A 21,264-nucleotide genomic window follows, 5' to 3' on the forward strand; every position below is an offset into this window, starting at 1 on the left:
CACAACTAAAACAACACCAATTAGATTCCATTTCAGTGCCTCGTTTATTAGACCTTAGGAGGCTTAGCATAGTCAAGATCTGGTTGGGGCACCTGCTCGCTGACCTGCTTGGCGGCCAGCGAAATCTGGGGCAGGATTGCTCCGCCCTCTGGTACAAATCCGTGGTCATCGGCCTTGTAGGTGACGGTCACCTCCTGTCCGTTGGCATCGAAGTAGGAGTAGGAGCCGCTGATCTCCAGGTACTCGTTCTCGGTGCCTTGGTTTCTGACCACGGCCTCCTCCCTTCTGTGGGTGCCGTCCTCGCCGAGGTAAGAGAAGTTGTACGATCCATCCTCGTGCTTTTCGTGAGATGATTCGAGAATGGCCACCGGTGGCTGGGTGGTGGATGTGACGTGGTCCACTGGAGCACTCAGCACGACGGCCGTGCAAAGGGACAGGGCGACGATGAGCTGGAAAGATGGTTTAGGAATGGGCTAATCCTTGGAGTGATCGCCTCTCGGCGGCGCGATACTCACAATCTTAAACATGCTGCTGTCTGGAGGGGAAGCTGGCTTTGAATTGACTCCGAGTGAGGGAAGACTGCTCTTTATATTTCCAAAACTGAAGTGGAATTGGAATTGCTGGTCGCCTTGTTTACCGGTTATCGTCCGGCATCCAGACACTCACTTACATACACTCCATATGTACAAATTGAGTCCGCGGGTATTTACTTGAAACCCGTTCTAAGAATTAATTAAAGAGCGAGCTTCTTACCCAGGCCCATCTGCCATCTCCCATTGCAATTTCGAATCTCGGCCTGCAATTTGAGATTCCTAATTTATGTTCGACCCCGGATCAGGGTCTCACTTACTTATCTCTGCTATAGTAGCATTCGGTTTCGGGAGAATTAAAAAAAAAAGTTTAAGATGTTTTGCAGTCATTTCAAAAGATCACTGAAAATATGTTACTTTTAAAAATTATTTCTAAGTCGAAGATTTTTACTTCATTTTTCGTAAGGTATTCGTTTAGCTTGTGGAAAATAATGACCAATAAGCATTAGTTCTATTTCGGTTGCCCTGGCCACTTTTCATTACATTGTTTGAGCTTCAGCTGCTTGTGTTGTTTGGGCATTTTCCAGATTCAATTTTTCTCGAACGCCAACACGGCGGGAAGTCGGTTTTCCGCTGCCAATTGTTTACACGAAAACTATAAACAAAGCAAACACACGACGTCCGTCTTCGCGCTGATTCCTGCCTGCTCCCATTGATGTTATTTTTGGCCAGTGGGCATGAGGCTGCACCAAATCTTCCATCCTCTCCAGCCGACCATACTATATGCGTTCCACATAGCAGTACCAGCCGGTCAGATGAAGATGTAAATGCTGGGGACCCATATGATGGAGCTGGAGAAGGGGACGGTATTGGGAATGGGCATGGGGATGGGCCCGGAGGTGGAGATGGAGGTGGGATGGTTGGATGAGCAGGGCTGAATACTTAAAGGTGGCACATACGCATCGTTCGATTCGGATGCGGTCCGATTCCTGGCATTCTGTTTATGCAACAATAAATTTTACATTTAATTTTCGATACATTTGCCAAGTCGAAGATGCCCCGATTTGGATCCATTGGATCGCTGAAGGCGGACGAAGCAATTTGTTCGATTCCGCATGATCGGGGAATCTGGCAAATATTGTTTCTTTGTTCGGGCTGTGTTATAATTAATTATTAATCGAAATCCTGAATACCGTTTGAGTATTGAGCAATCAGAAAAATTACTAAGCACATGACTGCTGGCACGATTTTGAGTTTTCTCTGCCTTGGTGTTTGATTTCCAAATGTGCTTTGTACCAGTGAATGGGAATACGTATTCCCAAATGCTGTAATTTTAGGAATTTAGTCATTGGGTGTTGTCCCCCTGTGTGTTCCGATACTCAATAGATTTTTATAAGCTATTTCCGAATAATTTTCGGTACGATTTTATATACCTGCACTGAAAGTTTCGCTGCCATTCACAACTTTTAATTACCAAAAGATCATTAAAACGTACGAAGCTGCACAGAAAACATGAAAAGTTCTATCTTTAAACTTAATTAGAGTTCTTCGGCTTTGGCGACTTTATGACTTTTTGTTAGATGCTCATGATTTTGATGATAATGATCGCAGATGAGCCGTAAAATGAGTTGAATGCGTCGTTGCGTCAGTTGACTTTGATTAGTCAGATGAAATATATTCTCGAGTGTATATCACCAAACGATGAAATACTTACTAATACTATATACACCTGGATCACCTGCAAATCGCTGAGCAAACTCATAGTAAATACGCCTTTTTCCCTTTCCTGTCGTTGTGGAATTGAAACGCCAGTAAGCGGAAAAAGACAAATCGACTAGAATTTGTGTATCCACTTTTCACATACCGATCCGCACACATGGAGCCGTGATGAGATTGGTTCTTGTTTGGGATTTGGATTGGAATTGAATTGAATTAATTTAATTTGGTTCGATTGATTTATGGTCCAATCTGTGCTCTGGAAAACTGTGCCAAGTGGCGGCTCTGCTGCCGTCTAATGATCGAGCGTCTATATGCACGCCATACGAAAATAGTTTTATTTTTATAACTGTGTGCTGGTTTGGTTTCTTTTTTTTTATGGACTTCCCCCACAAACGCAATGGACGACCAAGATGATGGTGCTGATCATGATGATGATGATGATGTTGATGGCATCTGCCAATGCACACAGCTGTCTTCCGATGCCAACTATCCGTCCATGTACATACATACTTACTATTATATGTATATATCTAATCATGTACAGCGATATCTGGCCAAGGAAGTTGTAAACCACTCGGGTGGAGGCTGCCCATTAGGTTGTGATTTGTACCACGGGACTGGCAATTAAGACCGCCATCCACCTACTCCGGCTCCGAAATCCGTCTCCGCAAGAGACAAAGGCCGCGAAAAATGTGGGAAAATGTGGAAATCGCCAAGAAAATGCAGAAAATGTACGGCCAAGGGTGCAAGGGCGGGCTGGCGAAAACCGGGAAATCGGCAGGGTGGTATAAACAAAAACGACGACATGCCAAATGAAACGGCAAAACTTTCGGCAGTCGCAAAACAAAAAGACGTCGGAAAATGGCCGGACGTGCTAGTATGCGTATGTATAGGGTAAATAAATAAAACCGAAACTGAAAATTATGAAAAACAGGCGGCCGTAGTAGGTTGAAGTGGATTTTTGGATTTTCAAATATTTTTAGCCGAACGCCAGAGGCGAATATTTCGCCAGTCGAGTGGGATATTGGAAAGATGAAAAATTATCGCCAGAGTGTGTGCGAGTGTGGGTGTGTGTGTGTGTATCTGTGTGGGTGGGGTTCATCTGGGGACCTGGCAACAGGCACCGAAGAACGCCCACTTCTGTGGGAAGAGTACCGAATGGATCCTGGATCCGGGAACCCTACTCTCCAGCACTGAGCACTACGAATATTATATTGAATATTTGAATATTGAAACGGGGTAACGTCACCCGCTCGGGGGGTGGAATTTCCCCCTATTACTGCCAACTTTTCCGATCGCCTTTGGGAACTCTTGAAATCTTAAAAGCCAACCGTACACGCTGACGCTTCGCGACGCACTGCACCTACGCTCCAAAATTTTGAAAACTCAAAGACATTTAGAAAATTCTATTCACGAAATGAATGGACGAGCAAGCGGGACGGCGCTATTCGGATAGAAAGAGAAGACCTAGAGAATTGAAAAGAGAGGGAGAGAGCTGATCCCACACGATCCCATCCGATCGCGAGCCAAGGAGAAGGAGCCAGGCAATTTATGCTGGTGCTCAATGGCAGCAGATGGCAGCCCCACCACCAACTCCGACCACTCCACCCGCCCACGCCGCCTGGCATAGAAAAATCCGTGTCCAAAATGGGGCAAAAAAAAGGAAGAAAAGCAAGGGGAAATCGAACCAACCGATGAGTGCAGTTCGGCGTCAAAGTTCAAGCGCTTTTCGCAGTCGAGCGGGAAGAATTCTACACTTTCTACATTTCTTCCATGATCGGCTGTTTAGTCTAAACATGGGTGCGGCCACACCCAGTCTTCCAGCCGTATCCCCACTCCGGGTCCGGGTCCGGGTACGTGTCCGCACGACTACGGGTACGGGTACGGGTGTGTGGGTCTTGGTCTTGGTCTTAGTCAGCCGGTGTATCCGCACGTTGGCTGGGGGAAAATAAACAACAAAGGGGGAAAAGACACAAAAAGTAGAGAGCAGCGTATATGAACATTTTTATTCTCTAAACATTCCTGGATGTTTATGTTTTCCTCGTTTCTCGGGCGGAACTCGGCGTGCTCAAGTGCTGGGCCTCCGCTGAAACAAGATTCCGAATAGATTCTAAAACGCTTAGTTGGGGATCCCGTTTTCAGTTTTCAGTTTTCCGAACTGAAAGGCCGCCTCCCTCCCGCTTTTCAATTTAACTTTCTCTCACATTGTAAACATTTCACTTGACGCTTGATGCTAAATTTAACATTTTCGCCTTCGGAAAGGCAAAACAGGCAAATAAATTACGGAAATAAACAAAAATGAGCAACAGCAGTGGCAACAAATACCAAAAGTTACCTGCGCTTCGGATTGCGGTTTCTTTTATCGCTGGAGAACTGAAAACCAGAAACTATGTTGAGTGGAAATGGGAAATGCATGGGTGGCTAAAGGGCAGGAAAACTATAAAATCACGCCTGGGCTCGGAGGAGGAGGAGGAGGTCGATCTGGTTGGGACTCTATGCGCATAACTAGCCTGATCCCTCCTTAGATTATGTAATTTCATGGCTTACGTTTGCTTTTACAAAAACATTAATGTAATGATTAATTCACTCTTATCTTGTACAGCTTTCGCCAGAAATGACTTCAGTGCATAAGTGTATAAATTGAAAACCTTCACCCCAAATTATGAAAATTTTCCGTATTTAGGCGATTGAAAAAGATATAATCCTTTCGACTCTTCAACGCCAAACGGAATTATCCCAAATGCATGTCGTCATATCGCTCTGGTCAATTGAATCATGAATAAATTCTCTTGAACAAAGATAATGCATTCAAATTCAATGGAACTATAGTCAATTTCATCTATTTTCAAACAAATTAATTTTAGTAAATGAAAAGAGCAGTTAAAGTATGTAGAACAATGTATAGAAAGCAGGCTTAAAAACAACGCAGCTTTAAACAAAGCACGATATAGTTTAGTATTTGTTTCAGACTCAAAATCTTAAAATAGTTAATAGTCCTGTAAACAGTTATTGATCAGCAAGAAATTACACTTGTTTTACATTTTTGAAACAAAAGGGAGGCAGAAAAATTAGAGCAGTGGATTAAAGATGTTGGAGTGGCAGATATTTAAATTATACGTTTAATCCTATTTAAACATTTTCATAGTATACTCTTGTCATAGTTTTCGGCGGCGGCCTGCGGGCGTTTCATTGGGCGTGGCATATTGTGCATGGTTAATCTCTGGCTTTTAACTTTCTGGCTTTTGTGGTTCCAGAGGAACCGTACGGACGAGCCGACGGACATGGGTAAATACCTGTAACAAACTTTGAACGAATCTCTTTCTTAACTAAAAACGTGTATAAATTGGGAACGATGCACAAACCTTTTATTCAATTTTGTAATTTTATTTTGTTTTCTCCAGTTATATCAAGATTAACGAAAATTCTGGTGCTAAAAAGTCCCAGTCTCCATATCAAATTTGACAAGCACACAGTTTTTGATTAGACTCCAAAATTTTCTATCTTCCCCAGCAATGAGCGATAATGAGGATGGTGAGGAGCGGAAGGCATCGACCTTCGAGTCGATTATAGACAACATGTTCAGCCGGTTGCGGATCATCGCAGTGGACGTGGAGAAATTACAGAAGGCCAAGGAGAAGTTAAATATTATGCAACGGCGGAACACCTTCTACCATCTTCTAGGCCAAGAGGAAGAAGTCAGCATGAACCGTGGAAGCGAGATGGCGATTCTTCGATCCAAGTATTCCTTACATTCGGGTTTCAATCAGAATTGCAGCTCGGCCTCGGAGGAGGAACTCGACTTCGAGGAGTTAAGCGAGGATCCGTGCAACATATCTTTCGAGGAGGATCGCTGGCACGGTTTCTTCAAAGACTTTCAGATCCTGACCACCCCAGTCGGCACCGATCCCAACGAGAACCGCAAGTGTGTGGAACTGACTTCGATGACGAACTGCGATCTCGAGATCAAACACCATCTATGTGCGTTTACAGTTCGTTTGCGTAAACTCCTTATACACGCCACGTAATTTTTTAGAATTTTAAACTTCCAAGTTAGAACACATCTACATTTCTAGGAATATTTCATGGTCTTAATGGGTTTAAATCATCAATCCGAATTATGACATTTCTGAGACCCCCTATATACCTCTCTCTGCTTTTTTTTAGAATTATTAGCTAAAACCCTTTGCCTATATTTGGCATTTTTCTATAAGATCCATTTGTTATTGCACCACAACTCCTTACTTTCAGTGGGCGGAGTCCGCTGCTTTATGGTCAACCTTTTCGAGGGCACTCAGCATGACAACCAGAGCCTGATCGTAAAGCTGCGAGAGGCGGAGATCAGTGTTTCAAAGGAGTTGGGTTTTCCCGTGACGTCTTCAGTGATGGTGAAGATATCGCCGCGCCACCAGTTCACTGGCGGATTCAGCACTCAGTTCCGCCAGGAGGGCAAGAAGTGCGTTGAACTTGTGCAGGGCCAGAAGGTAATCCTGACCGTGGATCGGCAGTACTCGGATCGGAGCAACGCTGATGTTATATATGTGAATGCCCGCTTTTTGATCGTTGATGTACACCCCTTGGACTTTATTTTGATTGGCGAGGACATTCAACTGATGGTGCGGAGCATCCACGCGGACCACCTCAAGGGCTGTGTGGCCAGGGGAGGCATGCTGTATGCCCACATGCCTGTCTTATTCCCGGCGAGGTGTCGTCGTTTCCGGATCTCGTACGAGGAGCTAGAGGACCTTACCTTCGCCCGAGAGGTTGGCCTGAATGTGGTAGTATCCCATATCGTGGGGACCCCAAAGTACGTGGACAACTTGGAGCACGCGATGTCCGCTATGCACTGCGATGGCATGAGACTGTACGCTAGAGTGGTGCTCAACGAGGTCCAGGGCTGCAAAGGGGAGCTGAACTGGGCGATCAAACGCTACGACGGGTTCTTGGTGGAACTGGCGGAGCCGGCCACTGTTCCGGACATAATGCACCTGTGCCCCGACGCCGAGTGCTTTATGCAGTTGACATACGCTGCGAAGAAACCCATTATCTTTGATCCGCGGCTTTTGGATGAGCAAAAGCTTAGGGTGGACCCCGCGCACTACTATTACACGTTCTATTATCCGGACAAGTACGTGACCACGTGCCCGCAGCCGAAAGGTACAATCTACTTCCGCTTACTGCAATCCGCCATCTTCGAGCAGATCAGCCCAACGGCACTGGCCAATACTCCATACTGCGACCGATCTCACACTGGAGCGGATAGCTTGGCGCGTTCCGTGGTAACTGCCTCCATTGAAGTCCATGCGGTGGCCATCGTCGTGATCGGAGTCACCACGCGGATGGTGCAAAAGATCTCCCACTTTCGGCCCCACGCCCCCATTCTCTTCGTTAGCCACATGCGCTCCGCCGAGGATTACGTTTCCATTTACCACAACGTGACCATGCTTCCATTCCGCACCAAGTGCATTATTGCACATAGGCGGAACGTCTTCCTTAAGGCCATATACGCGTTGGCCTATTTGGTGAAGCGAAAGATCGCCAAGCAGAACGATCAGGTGATCCTGGTGTACAATTACGAGGATGGCACAAAGTTTCCTGAAAAGTACATCGTGTACAAGCTGGACAGAACTAACTTTGCGTCGCACATGGCGGAAATCCTGTTCCCTGTGGACCAGGACCAGATGCAGACCCTCAAGGAAATAGAAAAGACTTAGTTCCCAAGTGTGTGTAGATAGTTTATTTGCTTTGGTGAGTAATTGGAATGTTAACGCGTTGGCCTAGAATATACAAAACAGATACAGATAAATACATACATAAATATATAGATACACATTTCTACGCTGTACTAGGGGCTAATCAATTGCGGCTGTACAGAATCAATACCCGTAATCATATGAGGGAATTTCGTCGTTCTATGTATATACAGACTATTTACGGGAAATCAACACTTGTGTTTCTTATTCACCGAGACTTAACAATGCCAACAAGAAGTAACTAATTTTCTAAAACCTCATGTGTCGGCCTTTTCGGCAACGGAGCCCGAAATCTTTGAGCTGAGCCCGCTCAGGGGATTTTTTGCAGAGCTCTCGACGTCACGTGCTCATATGCGGCCTTCAGTGTAGTGTAGCAGTAGCCCGCCATTCCATTCATCTCGGCTTGGAAATTGGGGCCACCGGTCAGATCGTCCAATAAGGCCAGCTCCGCACCCAAGTGGGGAACAGCAGCGCGCAGCATCGTGAGCATGGTGAGCGGTATCATGTTGTCCGCATTGAGCTGGGCGGCATTAGCTGTGAGTCGGAACTGCTTAGTGAAACTATTTACGGATATCTGGACCTTTGAGACTCACCTGCCATGGCGTGTTCGTAGGCCTCAGTTAGTAGCTGCGTGCTCCGCTGTATCACAGTCAACATGTCCTGTGGACTAAACTTCTCCTGCAGTTCCTTTAACGTCTGCACGGACTCCACAAACTTGGGGTCCAACATTACATTGTGCAGAAAACTGAAAGCAAAATTGAAAATTACAAGAAAGATAAAATAGCGTAGACATTTTAGAATACCTTTCATGACCCATAAGTTCAACAAGCTCTTGGTCCTTTAGTTTCTCGGCAAGATTCAGATTCTGCCGATACATTTCGTCCTTTCGACTGTACTTATTTGCATACAGCACAAACAAAGTGGAGTAGATGCCCTCTGATAGCACGAGTGGGTATAATAGGGTAATATGCGATATGACTTCCCTGCTGCCCTCCATCTGGCAAAGTTCCTCGGGCAACGCTGGAAACATCTTCCGCACAAAGCGGTAAATGCGACGCGATATGGACTCCCACTCTCTCATGGCTTGCTTGGCCAAAATCGGGGTGGGTTTAACTTTCCAATAGCCATATGAGTAGTGGAAACAGTTGGCAATGCGCTCATTCAGCACGTACAGCGGGTGATGGCGATCCTTAAAAGCCTGCTCCAGGTACAAACGTATGGAGGTCACATCTTGCTCGGTAAGCACCAAAGCCATTCCAAAACTGGGTACCTGGTCCAGCACTGCACTCGTTGTAGACGTTGTTGATGTTATCGAGCAATCGATGTTGTTCATGTGCTTCGAAATGCTGTTATTGTTGTTGTGACTTAGTTTCGAAAAGCTTTCATTGAACGTGCTGGATTCATCGCCGTTGACAGTGCTGTTCATGAGGCTTTGGTCCAATTGGAAACTAGCCAGACTACTGTTGTCCAAGTCACGAGATGTATTGTGGCCCATAGAGATTAAGCTATCCGCTCTCTGCAATCCGCCTGGCTTGCTGTTCAGTGCCTCTTGGGATTGGATTCGTCGCGGTGGAAATCCCAAGAAGTCCAGCGCCGATGCAGCCTCCGTTTGCAGCTTGCTCAGTGCGCTGGTGGTGGTGCGGGCCTTTGCCAGTGGGGATGATGTTTTTTGCGGCAGCGGCAGACTGAGCAGGATGTTGTTAAAGTAGTTGCCAGGCTTTGTTCCTTCCCGAGCCCGCTGTTTGCTCATGTACACCGCTATGCAGTTCCAGATTTGGGCCGTGCTCAAAGTGGGTTTCGAGGATTTTCTGAGGGTGCCAGCTGATTGATTGCCTCCAGAGCTGCTAGTGCTTGCCGTGCAATTGGCAAGGTCCGATTCAAAGTTGTTAAACAATGATCGCCACTTGCGATTGTGATCTACCACTTGGCGCCCAAGGGAGCTGCAGTAAAGCCATTATATTATTTTTTCATTGAAGTACGTTTGTGGGTTCTTATTGACTCACCTGGGGTACTTAGGAAAGCGCCGATTTAGTACCAGTTCACCGGCCTGTATCCGCACCGTGTCCCAAGTACCACTAAGCTGTCCAAACATTTTGTTCCCAATAAGCTCGCAAGTGTCGTCGAACTCCCCGGTCCCCATGGCACCGCTTCCTCCACAGGCATCTCCACTGGGCATGTAGTATTCCCCCCGTCCGTTTGGGCCGAGGAGCGTGAGTTCGCCCTCGTAGTAATAGTCGTTCTCGAAGACAGCAACCCCACTGCCTGTGAGATCGTCTCCGGAGAAGCTGCCCTCGAAGTAGTCGCCGCGGTTGGTGATGCAGCTGCCGATTCCAGATCGCTTGTTATCCGCAAACATGCCCATGTACTTGTCCCCGCTAACCAGATCCTCTATCACTCCGTATCCACTGCGTGCATTGGCCTGGTACTCGCCCACGTAGATGTATCGGTTGTTCCGCATCACTCCATGGCCGTGAAACAGGCCCTCGCAAAAATTTCCTTCGTAGACTTCGCTCTCGGGGGAATCCTTACAGTGCATTTCGTAAACACCGTGGCCGTGGAACCGGCCACCTTTAAAGTTACCTACATACAGCCCCGTTGTCGGAATCACCATTTTGCCGAAACCTTAGGAATAACGTTCTTTTAATGCTTTTTTCTATCTCTAAACTATCGTTTTGGATGATCATCGATAATTTACATAGGAGCTATATAACTAAATAACACCCAGGTCAATTATAACTCACCTTCAATGATCCCGTGTTGCAGCTCTCCGCAGTATACACTTCCGTCTGGATACTCAAGGTAGCAATTTCCGTGGAGAACGCCCTTTCTCCAGGTACCGCACGCTTTCACCCTGGAGAACTTTGGGTGTTCCCGACTAAACTCGTACCCCGTGGAGCGATAGCTGGGCACAGGACTTCCGAGAGGTTTGCCCAAGGACGCTATAATGCTCGATTGCAACTGGTCCAGCCACACCTTGCGCATCTCCTGCGAACGGGTGCTTACCAGAAAGGATTTTTCCGGCGTGGTCAAGCGCAGGCTGTCGCCTTCGGTCCACACCCACAGGGTAGTTAAGGGATACGAGTACAGCGAGTTGCCGCTTACCTGGCAGAGGAAGTCCGAAAAGAGAATGAAACTGTTGCTTGACCTGCTGATACCAGAAGTGACTAGTTTCAATGGAACCAAAGCCGACGTCAAAATAACCCTTCTGTGACGTCCTCTGAACTGCACAATCCTCGGGTTTCTATCGTTGCTGCTCCAGAAATCCTTGGTATTCACGGCGAGCTCCTGGCTGATGCAGCTGTGCCGCGCGAACTCCGACCAGGCCACCCTATGCTCTCCGTACTCAGATTGCGTCCTCACCAGCAGCTCCATAAACTGGACAAACAGCTGGTAGATACTGAAGGGTTGCTGGAACAACCGAGTGACGTAGCTCTCCTCGTTGAGCTCGGCCAGCGGGCTGCTGAGTCCAGTAATGGCGACCACCGCCTCTCCAAATCCATTGACCGAGAACACATCGCAATAGGCCTTTGTGTAGCCGTCAAACAGATCGATGTACTCTTTGTAATGACAGATAAACAACAGGTCGGCAGGCTGCACAAAGTCCGCTCGGTAGAATCCCTCTAGCGAATGCAAAGTGGCCACTAGCAGGCACAGTATTCTCTCCCAGTTGATCAGCAAGGGACCGAGGGCGCTGAGCGGCTCCAGTGCCGACTGTCTTTGCCAGATTTCGAGTGTTTGGACTGCCTGTCGATGCTTGAGAAGCAGTTGTAACTGTGACTGCAGATGACTCAGATAGTAGTGATACTGCCGCTGGAACTGCCTTTGGTTTTGAAGTGTGTATCCGCCAGAACACATAAGCAAACGTAGTTGTCTGGGCCACGCTGCTCCCAACTGAAGCTGGAGAAGCGTCTGCGCGTATGTGCTGGACTGCTGCAGATGTCGCATTGGAGGCGCAGGTTGAAGGGAATGTATTTGACCCGAGGCATTGAGCAGTAGTGTATGGTAGTCGCCGCAAGTCGCCTCAAGCGCCGAGTTTTGTTCTATGGGTAGTGCTGCCGTGTTTTCCGTAATTGTGATCTCCATGGGCGAGCTGACATCTTCACCCAACTGAGAGTGGTTGTTCAGGCCCCAGTGGTAGAGCCTTCCGTCCAGAGTGCGGGCCACCGTGTGCTCTAATCCAGCTGCAATGCTGCACACGCCCATGCTGTCTAGTTTCTGCAAGCGCATCACATTGGCCCTCCGGATATGATCCCCACTGCCCAGGAGACCATTATTGGAGGCTCCGAATGTGAAAAGTTGGGTGTGGAGCAGAGCGTATCCTTGGTGAAGAAGGTGCCTTGTGTTAGCCGCAACGCTGCGCTCCGAGTGGCCACTGCTTATGGATTTTACAGAGGCCCGTTCATCCTCGGGTTCTTCCTTCGCACTGGCCACCGACAGCTGGAGTGCATCGTCGGCCAGGTTGTAGGGAGCTACTAACATCACAAAGTGCTCGTTTCCGGCTGCTAAGTCCAACAGTTCCTTGCCCTCTTCGTAAAGGCGCATGTGCCGAGGCTGTTGTTCTGCCTTGAAGACTTCGCCGCAGCTGCCCATGACATAGGTCTCCCCACTAGCGCCGACGAAGACAACGCCCTGGGCGGAGCAGCAAACCCGTCGGATGCGTACGCCCTCAGCATGCAATTCGAGAGGGTCGAAACCGAGGGTTTGCCACGCATGTGGATGACCCACATCCCGGCCAGATCCCGTGGCTTGGCGCTGCACAGAGCCATTGGTGAGGACTACGAATAGTTCCTGACTGCCGGAGCAGAAGTCCATATCCACAACATCGGTACGCAGGAGTTGAAGATCCATGTGTTCGCGGTTGGCCTGCAGCTTGGCGGAGTAGAGGGCGTGGTCAGTGGTCAGAAGGAGCAGTTCCCCGCCGGCATTGCTGCAAATCCGGGATGCGGGAAACCGCTGCAGGGGCGGCAATCCGCGCCAGTGAAGCTGTAGCTCCCTGCCTTCATGATAGATGGTGAAGGACTCCCGCTCCTCCTGACCCCCAAGTGCCGAGTCATCCGCTGCACTGGCCATGATGTGCAAATTTTTGTTGGGGTTTTGGACAGGGCCAAAGCTTTGTAACACGACGCAATTGCTCGATTTGTCTGCAGGTCGTTCTCACATCGTGCACGTGCTCCGGTCCACGCTAGGCACTACTGGCACCAACGAACATCATATAACTTGATTCGGAATGCAACTCTAGCTGCCACGATAAAATAAATTCTGTTTTCACTTGTTCTTAACTGGCTAATAAGAATTCATGTTTTTGTGATGGTTTTTTGGATTAGTGTGACCAGCGCTATCGAGTCCCAATGAGAATTTATTAAGTAAGGGTGTTCGGGTAAAAGTGACGTTCTAAAATTGGGCTTATCACTATTTATTTGGTCCATGCAAATTGTTGTTTTATAACCAATTTTGAAAACACACATAATACCTTATACGTAAACTCAATATTGTAGTTAGCTAGAACTCTTATATAAATTTAAATAACTCCTTAGTTGCATTCGCCATAATCATGGAACCAGTCAACACAAAAAAGTTATTTTGGTATTTTTTTGCGATACATCAATTTGTTTTAATATGGTCATATTGTTTTTGCCATCAGCTGTTCGACTCAAAAGTTTTTGCATGTTTTGTTTATTTCGCTTAAAATGTAGTTTTATCGTTAATTAGGAAAAGTTACCCACGGTAAAAAAAAACAACCGTCAACAATTGTTCAGAAACATCAACTAGTACGACTCAGTGGACACCTCCGTGTGGTACTGCTGGTTTGCATACGCCCACAAAAGTTGTTTTAAGCCACAAACTCACCCTCCTAAAATAAAATTTTTTCAGCTCGGTTATGGATTTGGACTGCGAGGGCGCTACAGCTTTGGCTGACGACTCAGGGCACTTTAGCTGCACTAGCGATGATGGAGTAGGAGATCCTGCTCAGAAACCGGCGCCGCAGCCTGAACCGGACCAATCGATTTTTCTGGTGCGGCAAGAGCTGCTTCGGACGCGCAGTGAGGTGCAAAGGCTCTTAAAATCGGAGCAGTGGTACAAGCAGGAGCTTAAGTCCCAGAAGCACAGCAGGCTACAGACGCTAGAACGATTGTACGCACAGGAACGGAAGTATTTGATGGAGAACCAGAAGCTGCAGCAAGAATCGATCCGCCTGCACACACAATGCGCCACTCTGGAGAAGCAGCAGGAGCAGGGCTCACCATTTTCCCCTGGCTCATCGCCGTTTAAAGCAGACTCGGAGTCACACGACTCCTCTTTTGAGGCCAAACAGCAGGAGGCGCGCCTACGGGATCAGCGTCAGTTGATCGACGTGCTCCGAAGGCAAAAGAAGATGCTTCTGGACGACATCCAGAGGATCAGTCTGGAACACGATGAAAAACTTTCGCAGTTGCAGCAAACTGTTGTCGGCATGGAGCTGGAGAGCAAGCACGTGACTGGAAAATGCAAGCAACTACTTGACCTTAAAAGTCAAATGGAGCACCAGCTAGAGCTAAGAAGCACTACCCTACGCAGTGTCACCGCGGAGCGTGATCAGCTGCGCCAAGTCATTGCTGAGCTTAACGAGACGCTGCAAACGCAGGAGCATCTGTTAGCGCTAAAGGAACAGGAGTTCCTGGATTTGAAACAGTACTACCAACAAAAGCTGAAACGGGAGAGTAGCATGGAAATTATGCACTCTTATAGCATGAAATTTCACGAAGAGATCAACAGAAAAACGAGTGAAATTGCCAGCCTTAAGAATTCTCTTAACGAGCTTCAGGCCGAGCTGATGCTGATGTCTCACATGAAAGAGCAATGCGAGGAACAGCAGCGTCAGCTTGAGCAACTGGAGTTCGCATTGCAGGCACAACTTTTGGAGGAGACTCAACTTCGGCAAAGCAATGCTCTAAAACTGGAGCAGGTGGAAAATTTAACAATTTCTTTGGCTTCGTTACAACTAGATAAGGAAGGCTTAAAAGAAAATTTAGGTGAGGCGCAAAAGACCTTGAAAAATCTACAGCAGAAGGTGGACATTCTTCAAAAACAGTATGCCGAAATGTGCTCCTTGTGTCAAAAGACTAAACAGCAATTGGAACTGGAGAAAATCGAGATTGCCAAAATGAAGCAAAACGGTTCCTTAAAGGAAAGTGAGCTAATGGAGAAACTCAAAGATTATGCAGCGCAGTGTGATGAGCTGAGAAAAGCGTTGGCCGAAGCAGAGTCCCGTATCGATGTCCAAATCAAAAAGACAGAGGGCTGGCAAGTGCAGTTGAAACACAACCAAGCGACCCAAACGGACCTCGAAGATCCGATTTTAGTTCAACGCATTGAGACTTTGGAACAACAACTAGCGGATGTCAGGAGCCAAAAATTGCACACAGTTTCGCTGCTCCAAATACTGCTTCAACAGCAAGAAGCTAAAATCAAGAGCACTAACGAAATGGAAGCAGACTGGCAACAACTGTTAGATGCTCTGCAAGCTACTCAAAGCTTGGAGCAGGAAATGCGATCAGAACTACAGCATAAGACGGTTGAATTGGAGCACCTGAATGAATTGTTCGCTGGACAAAATGATGAACTGCAAAAGCTCCAGAAATTGAGCCAAGCGCAGGACGAGGAAAATCGACTAGAGTTACAGCTTTTGAAGAAAACATTCCAAGAGAATCTGAAGATAAACTCCGCTGCGTCGATTAACATGCAAAGGCTGCAAGGCCAGGTAAAGTCTTTGCTAGATGAGAAGGAGGAAATTGCGCGAGAAGAACGCAAAGCAGTAGAGTGTTTGCGATCTCTTGGTCACGTTCTTGAGATGGAAACAGGAAGGAGGCTACCACATATAAAAAGCTGGCCTCAGTTGGCCAAAATTCTTCGAAAGGAACTGCGAAATGGGAGGGTTAACAATCGAAAGGCTGAAGAGCTTCCTGGGCTTAAAATGAAGCTGGCGGAGATCAGCGGAAGGCATCAGCAAGCTTTGTCAAAAATTAAGGTATGTTATGTCTTACTCCCTTAAAGTAACTCTTTGTAACACAATTAATTGCTTTTTACAGTGTCTGGAGCACACTTTGGTAATGGAGCGAGCGCGGTTTGAGGCCTCGGACTCGGGCAAATCGACGGCTAGCAACACGCCCCAGGAACCCGCCCATGAAGTGGCTAATCTTATTGATGACTACAAGAAGGTAAGTATGTTCCCCTCCGATTGGCTTCTCTTGACATTTCCTTAATTGATTTACAGCTCGTTCAGCAAACCGCCAATGAAACATGTCGCCCTCGCAACAGCTTCATATTCGATCTGATTGAGCGGAGTCAGCGATGCCAACCGAATTTGTGCCAATTAGGCGAGGGTATTTCCGCCTGCCAGTCTGATATGAAGGAGCTAAGCAGGATTATTATTGCTGGTCGGGAACGGAGGAGAGTGGAGCCCATGCCCTCCCTCATGGATGAACTTCGAGCGGTGGCCGAGCACTCTTAGACGAGCATAATTTAGTTTTCAGTCAAATACTTATAAATTTCCTATTTAGTACCTATTTGTTTAGTCTCAAATTTTGTTTTCCTAAAAGGGGCAATTAGTGAATTGAGTTTTTGTGCCTAGTCTCATAGGCCTAATTTTCAATCAGATCCAACTTAGTTCAATTTATATAAATATTTATTTTGTTGTCTTTTGTGTTCGTTATCTTTATTTATGTGTAACGCATTCTGTTAGTTTCACCAATTCTATATACATACTAATTGCCAAACTATACCAATATTTTTTCTACAAGATATATAAACCATTGTTGGTTGCCACAAAAATGTGTAATTATTTTTATAGTCCATAACATTTAAAGTTAAAAACCTTGTGTAGATAAAACATATTTGTGTGAAGTCGATCAGTGCACATCATTTACTTTCGTGGGCACCTAGGGATTTTAGTACCATCGTTCTCCGAAATAACTTCCTTTTTGTCATATATCGTATTTCCGTTTTCATCCACGTCCAGAACTTCCTGTATTACCCCTTTTCGAGTTCGTGTTATCCCACACATAGGCTTATCGTTTTTATCCATGCACAAAATCAGGAGCTCAGTGTGCTGTAGATCAGAGGGCTTTAGGACCTTTGTTACCTTACAAGATGCCGTAAACTTTATGGGGCACGTCACCCCGGCACATTGCCAACCATCTGGGGGGAAATAATTATTAACATAGATGTTCCAATACTACTCGTATCCATGTAATCCATACACTTAGTCTTCTTTACCGTCGCTCGATTTAAGTCCTCATTTAGGTGCCGATCTCCGTCTGCCTTAAAATAAATGTACGATCCATAATACTCCATATACGGATTTACCCTTACCACGGTGTGGTCAGCAAAAGATAAAATGGCCAGCACTACCAATATTAAGGAGATAAAGATATTCATAGCTCAACCTTGCTGATGCAGTTTTCCTCTATGACTGATTGATTCAAACAAGTCTGCTGATGTATTGGATCAGCCTAATGTGTAATGTGTGTGTTCCACAGAACAAAGATACACCCCTGCAACTGAGTTCAGAATTTAATAACACTATAGTTTATATACGTTTCCGGACGTCTTACATTGGGAATTGTTATTCCTGTATTGTATTCACAATCAGTCACTTAGAAAGTCGCCTTGGAAGCGGAAACATGTCTTCGTCAGGGTGACTTAAGCTGTGGCAAATTGATTCTCCAATCAGAGACGGTGGCATTCTTTTCCATTCCGTTCGAAATGCATTAGGCGTAGGTACCCGACAACACCCTTGGCATTGTCAACGCCTGGAAAGGAATCCGGAGGGACCCGCACGAGGAGGGCGATCCACTTGGGTATTGATAAATGCGTTGAAAACTAAGCGACCGCCCAGTGGATTACCACGGCCCCACGCCAGGCTGCCCGATTCCCGATCCTCGACACCCCTCCCGCTGCCAGCTCGCGATGAGGAGCAATCGACAACAATCGCTGGTCAAATTCAATTGGCGCAATTTTTCATCTGTGGCTCCCAGGGATCCGATCTGGCGGATCCTTTTGGCTCTGCCTGCTGCCGTCTATTGTTGCCCTGGGCCTTGGCAATTGTTCTCGGCTCTGGATCTCTGGAGCTATGGGGCCATGGAGCCACGGGGCCATGGGCTATGGAGGTATATGGCTGCGGAGCCCTTGGGCTCAAGGTTGTTTATTTTGAAAAATCACCATCACCCGATCGTGGCTTGTGCCGACGGCTGGGGATTTAATTCTGTTCTGGACATTTATAAATTGCATTCAATTTATACACAACACGAAAGCGTGATTTTTACATTTTTACAATCTAGCGAATAATAGATCAGCGTCGTATTATTGCGGACTCCTTGCTCCAATGCTCTTTGGGGCCATACCTTCTTTGGGTCTCCAGCCCGTGCCGTGGACTGGTAGTTGATTGAAAGTAGTGTTGCTCAGGCAACAACTAAACCAATAAAATACGCAAATATCTATAATATTATTATTTATATATTCCGTTGAAATTGAAATTATCCTATCTTAATACTGTAAATATATATTTTTTATAATTTCTTAACGTCAACAGCAATAATATATAATAATATATATAATATAATGTAGTCGTAAACAATTACTTATTCTGTTCAGTAATGATACATTGTTGAATGCTTTTTAATGGCAATAGCCTTAAATTCGGCGAAAAGTTGAATAACTACGATTTCATTTCGTTTTTCATTAAAAATGTTGGAAATGTAAAAATTTCAGATATCTCTTAAAATTGTCTGTTTACCCGCATTGACACCCGTTCGAGGTCTATTATTATTGGAGTCCAAGTTCCCAGCCAGGTCCAGCAAGGTGGGGACATCGTGTCGTCCGTCCGAGGGTATCATTTTATTCGATGAGAGTGCTTTTCGCTGTACTTCTCTGGGACTCTTTGATTTTTTGATTTCGGTTCTGTGCATTGAGCAGGTCGCTCATTAAAGCGGAGTAGTAGGCGGGTGAGGAGTGGTTGAGCTGAGGGAGCGGTGCTGGCCAAACAAAAGGAATAAACATTTAATTCTCACCAAAGCGATTGATGCTGTCGAGGGATTGAGAAGCGATGTCGAGCACCGTCCCATGGCCTATCTGCCGGGCAAACGATCCTTCTGCTCCGGCAGGGCATCAAATCTGGTAGGCCAGTCAGTCCTAGTGCCAAATTGCAAATTCAACTTGTTAACCTTGAAAGCCGATCGGACGGATCAGCCGGCGGACAGACAGTCGAGGAGCCTGACCGCAGATCGCGCACAGTATGAGGCATTTAGTCAGACGTCGTCGTTGTTGCTGTAGTTGTTCTTGCTGCTGATACCACTGATGCCGCAGTTGTTGTGGTTCGTCGACGATCCCTCGTTTGTCTAGCTGATGCACTGGGGGAAATCTGGAGAGTGTAGTGCTCACCAGACCAAAGTTTGTCTCTGCTGAACACAGATGATTCAAGTCATCAGCAACATCTTAGCAAGTATAGCCTTCTATTATTATTATAGTTTTTAATAACGATCTATATAGAAAAACATTTTTGGGTCTATTTTCGAATGCAACTATTTTAAAGCCGAATTATGAATAAAAAGTGCTTCTTTACGTAATATTCTCTCGACTTTTGGACAACCTTGATTGAAATGGTGTATCACTCAAATTCTTCTCAGTGCATATTGAATAATGCGTTTATGGCCAGATGAATGACACTTCAGACGTGCGTCCCTGGAGCTGCAGCTTACAACTGGCCACTGGCAACTGAAACTGCAACTGGCCACAAGCCACCGGCCACGGAGGCCAGGAAGGGTAGGGAAGTTCTGGCTCTGCCTCCTGGTGGTGCATATTTCATGCGTAAACTTTGGCTTTGGCTCGGGCATCCGCCACTATTCGTCATTTGTGCCGGGCCATGTCAGTGTTGTGTTTGAAAGAAATTCGTTTAAATTGTCAATTGTCTGGAGTCCTCTGTCCGCCGTCTGCCGCTCCCGCTGGCGCTGCTCCTCCTCGCCGGAAACTGGTTTCCAGCCAGTCCTAATGAGGCGCATCAGTGGAAAAAAGATGAATAGGGAACGGGGGTCGCAACGATGTGGCCCGAACCCTTTTAGCATTCAGCCGTGATGGCTGGTGGCCCCCACAGTGGCTGCATCTGGATCCCATGGCTCTGGTGCGTTTGCATTTAGCTGGCCAGGCACATTAAAGTCGAGTCAACTTACCCACATTCGAGCGGCATGTTTAGTGCCCTGCCAGTGGTTCCCATACCCAAACACACTCCTCTTGAATCCCATCAGATCGCATCCCATCCAAACGCACTCCCACCGGAGGGGCCATTTCCATTCTGATTTGGTTTAAGATTCGGATCGGATTCGGATCCTGCTCGCTGGGTGTTGCAATGTCATTCCCTGCGTTTTACAAACTCGCGCACTTTACAGCGCGGCCATAAATAAACTTGTATCTTTAAGATAGAAATAGTCGTAAAAAATCAGCAAATGACCTCGAATCCCTCGCTCACCAAGTCGCGTGAGAGCTTTTAGCCAGAGAAGACGAACTAGAACCGATCACGGATCCGAGAATCATCAAATGACTAAAGAGCCAGTCAGGCCATTTGGGCCATTCGGACCATTTGGGCCATTTGGTGCATCGGGATAACATGTGTAAGTTCCATATTAAATTTTATATTTAGCGCACGACTTTGTGCGCTTCTTTTCCCTTTTTAGAATTTTGCATACAATGAACGGCAGTGAAGATCCCAGTGAGATGATTTGGAGGGACAAGGACTAGATCGTGATTGAAGCCACAATCGCCGTCATTAGGAAATTGACTTTTGCGATTGCTTAATTAATACTTATGGAACCATAAGCCATTTGAAGAGCTGAGAAACCAGAGCTCGATTTCGATACCCCCGAATGATGAATTTCGGTCGTAAGCAATTTTAATCATCTTGCCTGCCCATATGCAAAGTCATTTAAAATATAAATTACTCAGTTTCGCTCTTGGTATTTTCAGCTTAAATACATTATTCATATGATGGTTATTATCATTCCTAACAAGCCACAAGTGGCTGCTGGCCTTTCTTTAAGCATAAATCATAATTATTTTCACCGATTCACATCTCCCCTCCATTCCTCACTACTCATGATAATCTTTCGGGATGACGAAACATCTCAATGAACCTGTATCTGTATCTGTATCTGTAATGCTGAGCTACGTGGGCACATTTTAATTTACCTTCTAACGCTGCTGGAACACTTTGACCCAATTCATCCCAATTCAATGAACCA

At 46.4% G+C, this 21,264-nt stretch overlaps 5 protein-coding genes, 3 long non-coding RNA genes and 2 other non-coding genes across 13 annotated transcripts; 5 read left to right on the forward strand and 5 right to left on the reverse strand.

Annotated features, from left to right (window-relative positions):
* Window positions 1-22: 22 nt before the first annotated feature.
* Window positions 23-551, reverse strand: Cpr78E (Cuticular protein 78E). The gene is made up of 2 exons (NM_141088.2): window positions 516-551; window positions 23-449 (listed from the first exon to the last, which is right to left on the reverse strand). The coding sequence occupies exons 1-2, from the start codon at window positions 525-527 to the stop codon at window positions 48-50; spliced, it is 414 nt and encodes a 137-aa protein (NP_649345.1). The 5' UTR covers window positions 528-551; the 3' UTR covers window positions 23-47.
* A 443-nt stretch (window positions 552-994) lies between these two features.
* lncRNA:CR43977 (long non-coding RNA:CR43977) lies at window positions 995-1,628 on the forward strand. The gene has a single exon (NR_073968.1). It is a non-coding gene; the product is annotated as a long non-coding RNA:CR43977 (long non-coding RNA).
* On the reverse strand, window positions 1,606-3,614 carry lncRNA:CR45920 (long non-coding RNA:CR45920). Its single transcript, NR_133296.1, has one exon. It is a non-coding gene; the product is annotated as a long non-coding RNA:CR45920 (long non-coding RNA).
* On the reverse strand, window positions 2,285-2,373 carry mir-316 (mir-316 stem loop). Its single transcript, NR_048306.1, has one exon. It is a non-coding gene; the product is annotated as a mir-316 precursor RNA (primary transcript).
* Window positions 3,615-5,709: 2,095 nt separating the features above from the next.
* Window positions 5,710-8,089, forward strand: CG11249 (uncharacterized protein). Its single transcript, NM_141089.1, has 2 exons — window positions 5,710-6,227; window positions 6,498-8,089. The coding sequence occupies exons 1-2, from the start codon at window positions 5,762-5,764 to the stop codon at window positions 7,958-7,960; spliced, it is 1,929 nt and encodes a 642-aa protein (NP_649346.1). The 5' UTR covers window positions 5,710-5,761; the 3' UTR covers window positions 7,961-8,089.
* Als2 (Amyotrophic lateral sclerosis 2) lies at window positions 7,965-13,326 on the reverse strand. The gene is made up of 5 exons (NM_141090.3): window positions 10,741-13,326; window positions 10,003-10,621; window positions 8,803-9,939; window positions 8,593-8,744; window positions 7,965-8,533 (listed from the first exon to the last, which is right to left on the reverse strand). The coding sequence occupies exons 1-5, from the start codon at window positions 13,067-13,069 to the stop codon at window positions 8,310-8,312; spliced, it is 4,461 nt and encodes a 1,486-aa protein (NP_649347.1). The 5' UTR covers window positions 13,070-13,326; the 3' UTR covers window positions 7,965-8,309.
* asRNA:CR43979 (antisense RNA:CR43979) lies at window positions 11,573-13,284 on the forward strand. Its single transcript, NR_073969.1, has one exon.
* A 294-nt stretch (window positions 13,327-13,620) lies between the features above and the next one.
* CG11248 (uncharacterized protein) lies at window positions 13,621-16,802 on the forward strand. 3 transcript variants are annotated; one of them, NM_001275257.1, is made up of 4 exons: window positions 13,621-13,803; window positions 13,871-16,004; window positions 16,066-16,194; window positions 16,251-16,802. In NM_001275257.1, exons 2-4 carry the CDS (start codon window positions 13,878-13,880, stop codon window positions 16,485-16,487), a joined length of 2,493 nt encoding a protein of 830 aa, NP_001262186.1. In that variant the 5' UTR covers window positions 13,621-13,803; window positions 13,871-13,877; the 3' UTR covers window positions 16,488-16,802. The 3 variants fall into 3 exon arrangements, with proteins under 3 accessions (NP_001262186.1, NP_649348.1, NP_730678.1); NM_141091.2 differs by having other exon boundaries at window positions 13,621-13,794; NM_168934.2 differs by having other exon boundaries at window positions 13,621-13,723.
* On the reverse strand, window positions 16,669-17,613 carry Sfp78E (Seminal fluid protein 78E). 2 transcript variants are annotated; one of them, NM_001170020.1, is made up of 4 exons: window positions 17,590-17,613; window positions 17,348-17,535; window positions 17,236-17,296; window positions 16,669-17,173 (listed from the first exon to the last, which is right to left on the reverse strand). In NM_001170020.1, the coding sequence occupies exons 2-4, from the start codon at window positions 17,411-17,413 to the stop codon at window positions 16,899-16,901; spliced, it is 402 nt and encodes a 133-aa protein (NP_001163491.1). In that variant the 5' UTR covers window positions 17,414-17,535; window positions 17,590-17,613; the 3' UTR covers window positions 16,669-16,898. The 2 variants fall into 2 exon arrangements, with proteins under 2 accessions (NP_001163491.1, NP_001262187.1); NM_001275258.1 differs by lacking the exon at window positions 17,590-17,613 and having other exon boundaries at window positions 17,236-17,535.
* lncRNA:CR43978 (long non-coding RNA:CR43978) lies at window positions 17,571-18,522 on the forward strand. Its single transcript, NR_073970.1, has one exon. It is a non-coding gene; the product is annotated as a long non-coding RNA:CR43978 (long non-coding RNA).
* Window positions 18,523-21,264: the final 2,742 nt, after the last annotated feature.

The sequence above is a fragment of the Drosophila melanogaster genome, chromosome 3L (genome assembly GCF_000001215.4).
Source record: "Drosophila melanogaster chromosome 3L".
NCBI classification, from domain to species: Eukaryota; Metazoa; Arthropoda; class Insecta; order Diptera; family Drosophilidae; genus Drosophila; species Drosophila melanogaster.

Excerpts from the sequence above, each read along its gene's own strand:
- Als2 (NM_141090.3), bottom strand. The coding sequence starts at position 13,069 with ATGGCCAGTGCAGCGGATGACTCGGCACTTGGGGGTCAGGAGGAGCGG. Across the intron at positions 8,745-8,802 it reads GAACTTATGGGTCATGAAAG|TTTTCTGCACAATGTAATGT; the intron begins GTATTCTAAAAT and ends TTTTGCTTTCAG. Across the intron at positions 8,534-8,592 it reads CTACGAACACGCCATGGCAG|CTAATGCCGCCCAGCTCAAT; the intron begins GTGAGTCTCAAA and ends TCCGACTCACAG.
- Sfp78E (NM_001275258.1), bottom strand. The coding sequence starts at position 17,413 with ATGAATATCTTTATCTCCTTAATATTGGTAGTGCTGGCCATTTTATCT. Across the intron at positions 17,174-17,235 it reads GACGGTAAAGAAGACTAAGT|ATGGTTGGCAATGTGCCGGG; the intron begins GTATGGATTACA and ends ATTTCCCCCCAG.
- CG11248 (NM_001275257.1), top strand. The coding sequence starts at position 13,878 with ATGGATTTGGACTGCGAGGGCGCTACAGCTTTGGCTGACGACTCAGGG. Across the intron at positions 16,005-16,065 it reads AAGCTTTGTCAAAAATTAAG|TGTCTGGAGCACACTTTGGT; the intron begins GTATGTTATGTC and ends TGCTTTTTACAG. Across the intron at positions 16,195-16,250 it reads TTATTGATGACTACAAGAAG|CTCGTTCAGCAAACCGCCAA; the intron begins GTAAGTATGTTC and ends ATTGATTTACAG.
- CG11249 (NM_141089.1), top strand. The coding sequence starts at position 5,762 with ATGAGCGATAATGAGGATGGTGAGGAGCGGAAGGCATCGACCTTCGAG. Across the intron at positions 6,228-6,497 it reads CGAGATCAAACACCATCTAT|TGGGCGGAGTCCGCTGCTTT; the intron begins GTGCGTTTACAG and ends CCTTACTTTCAG.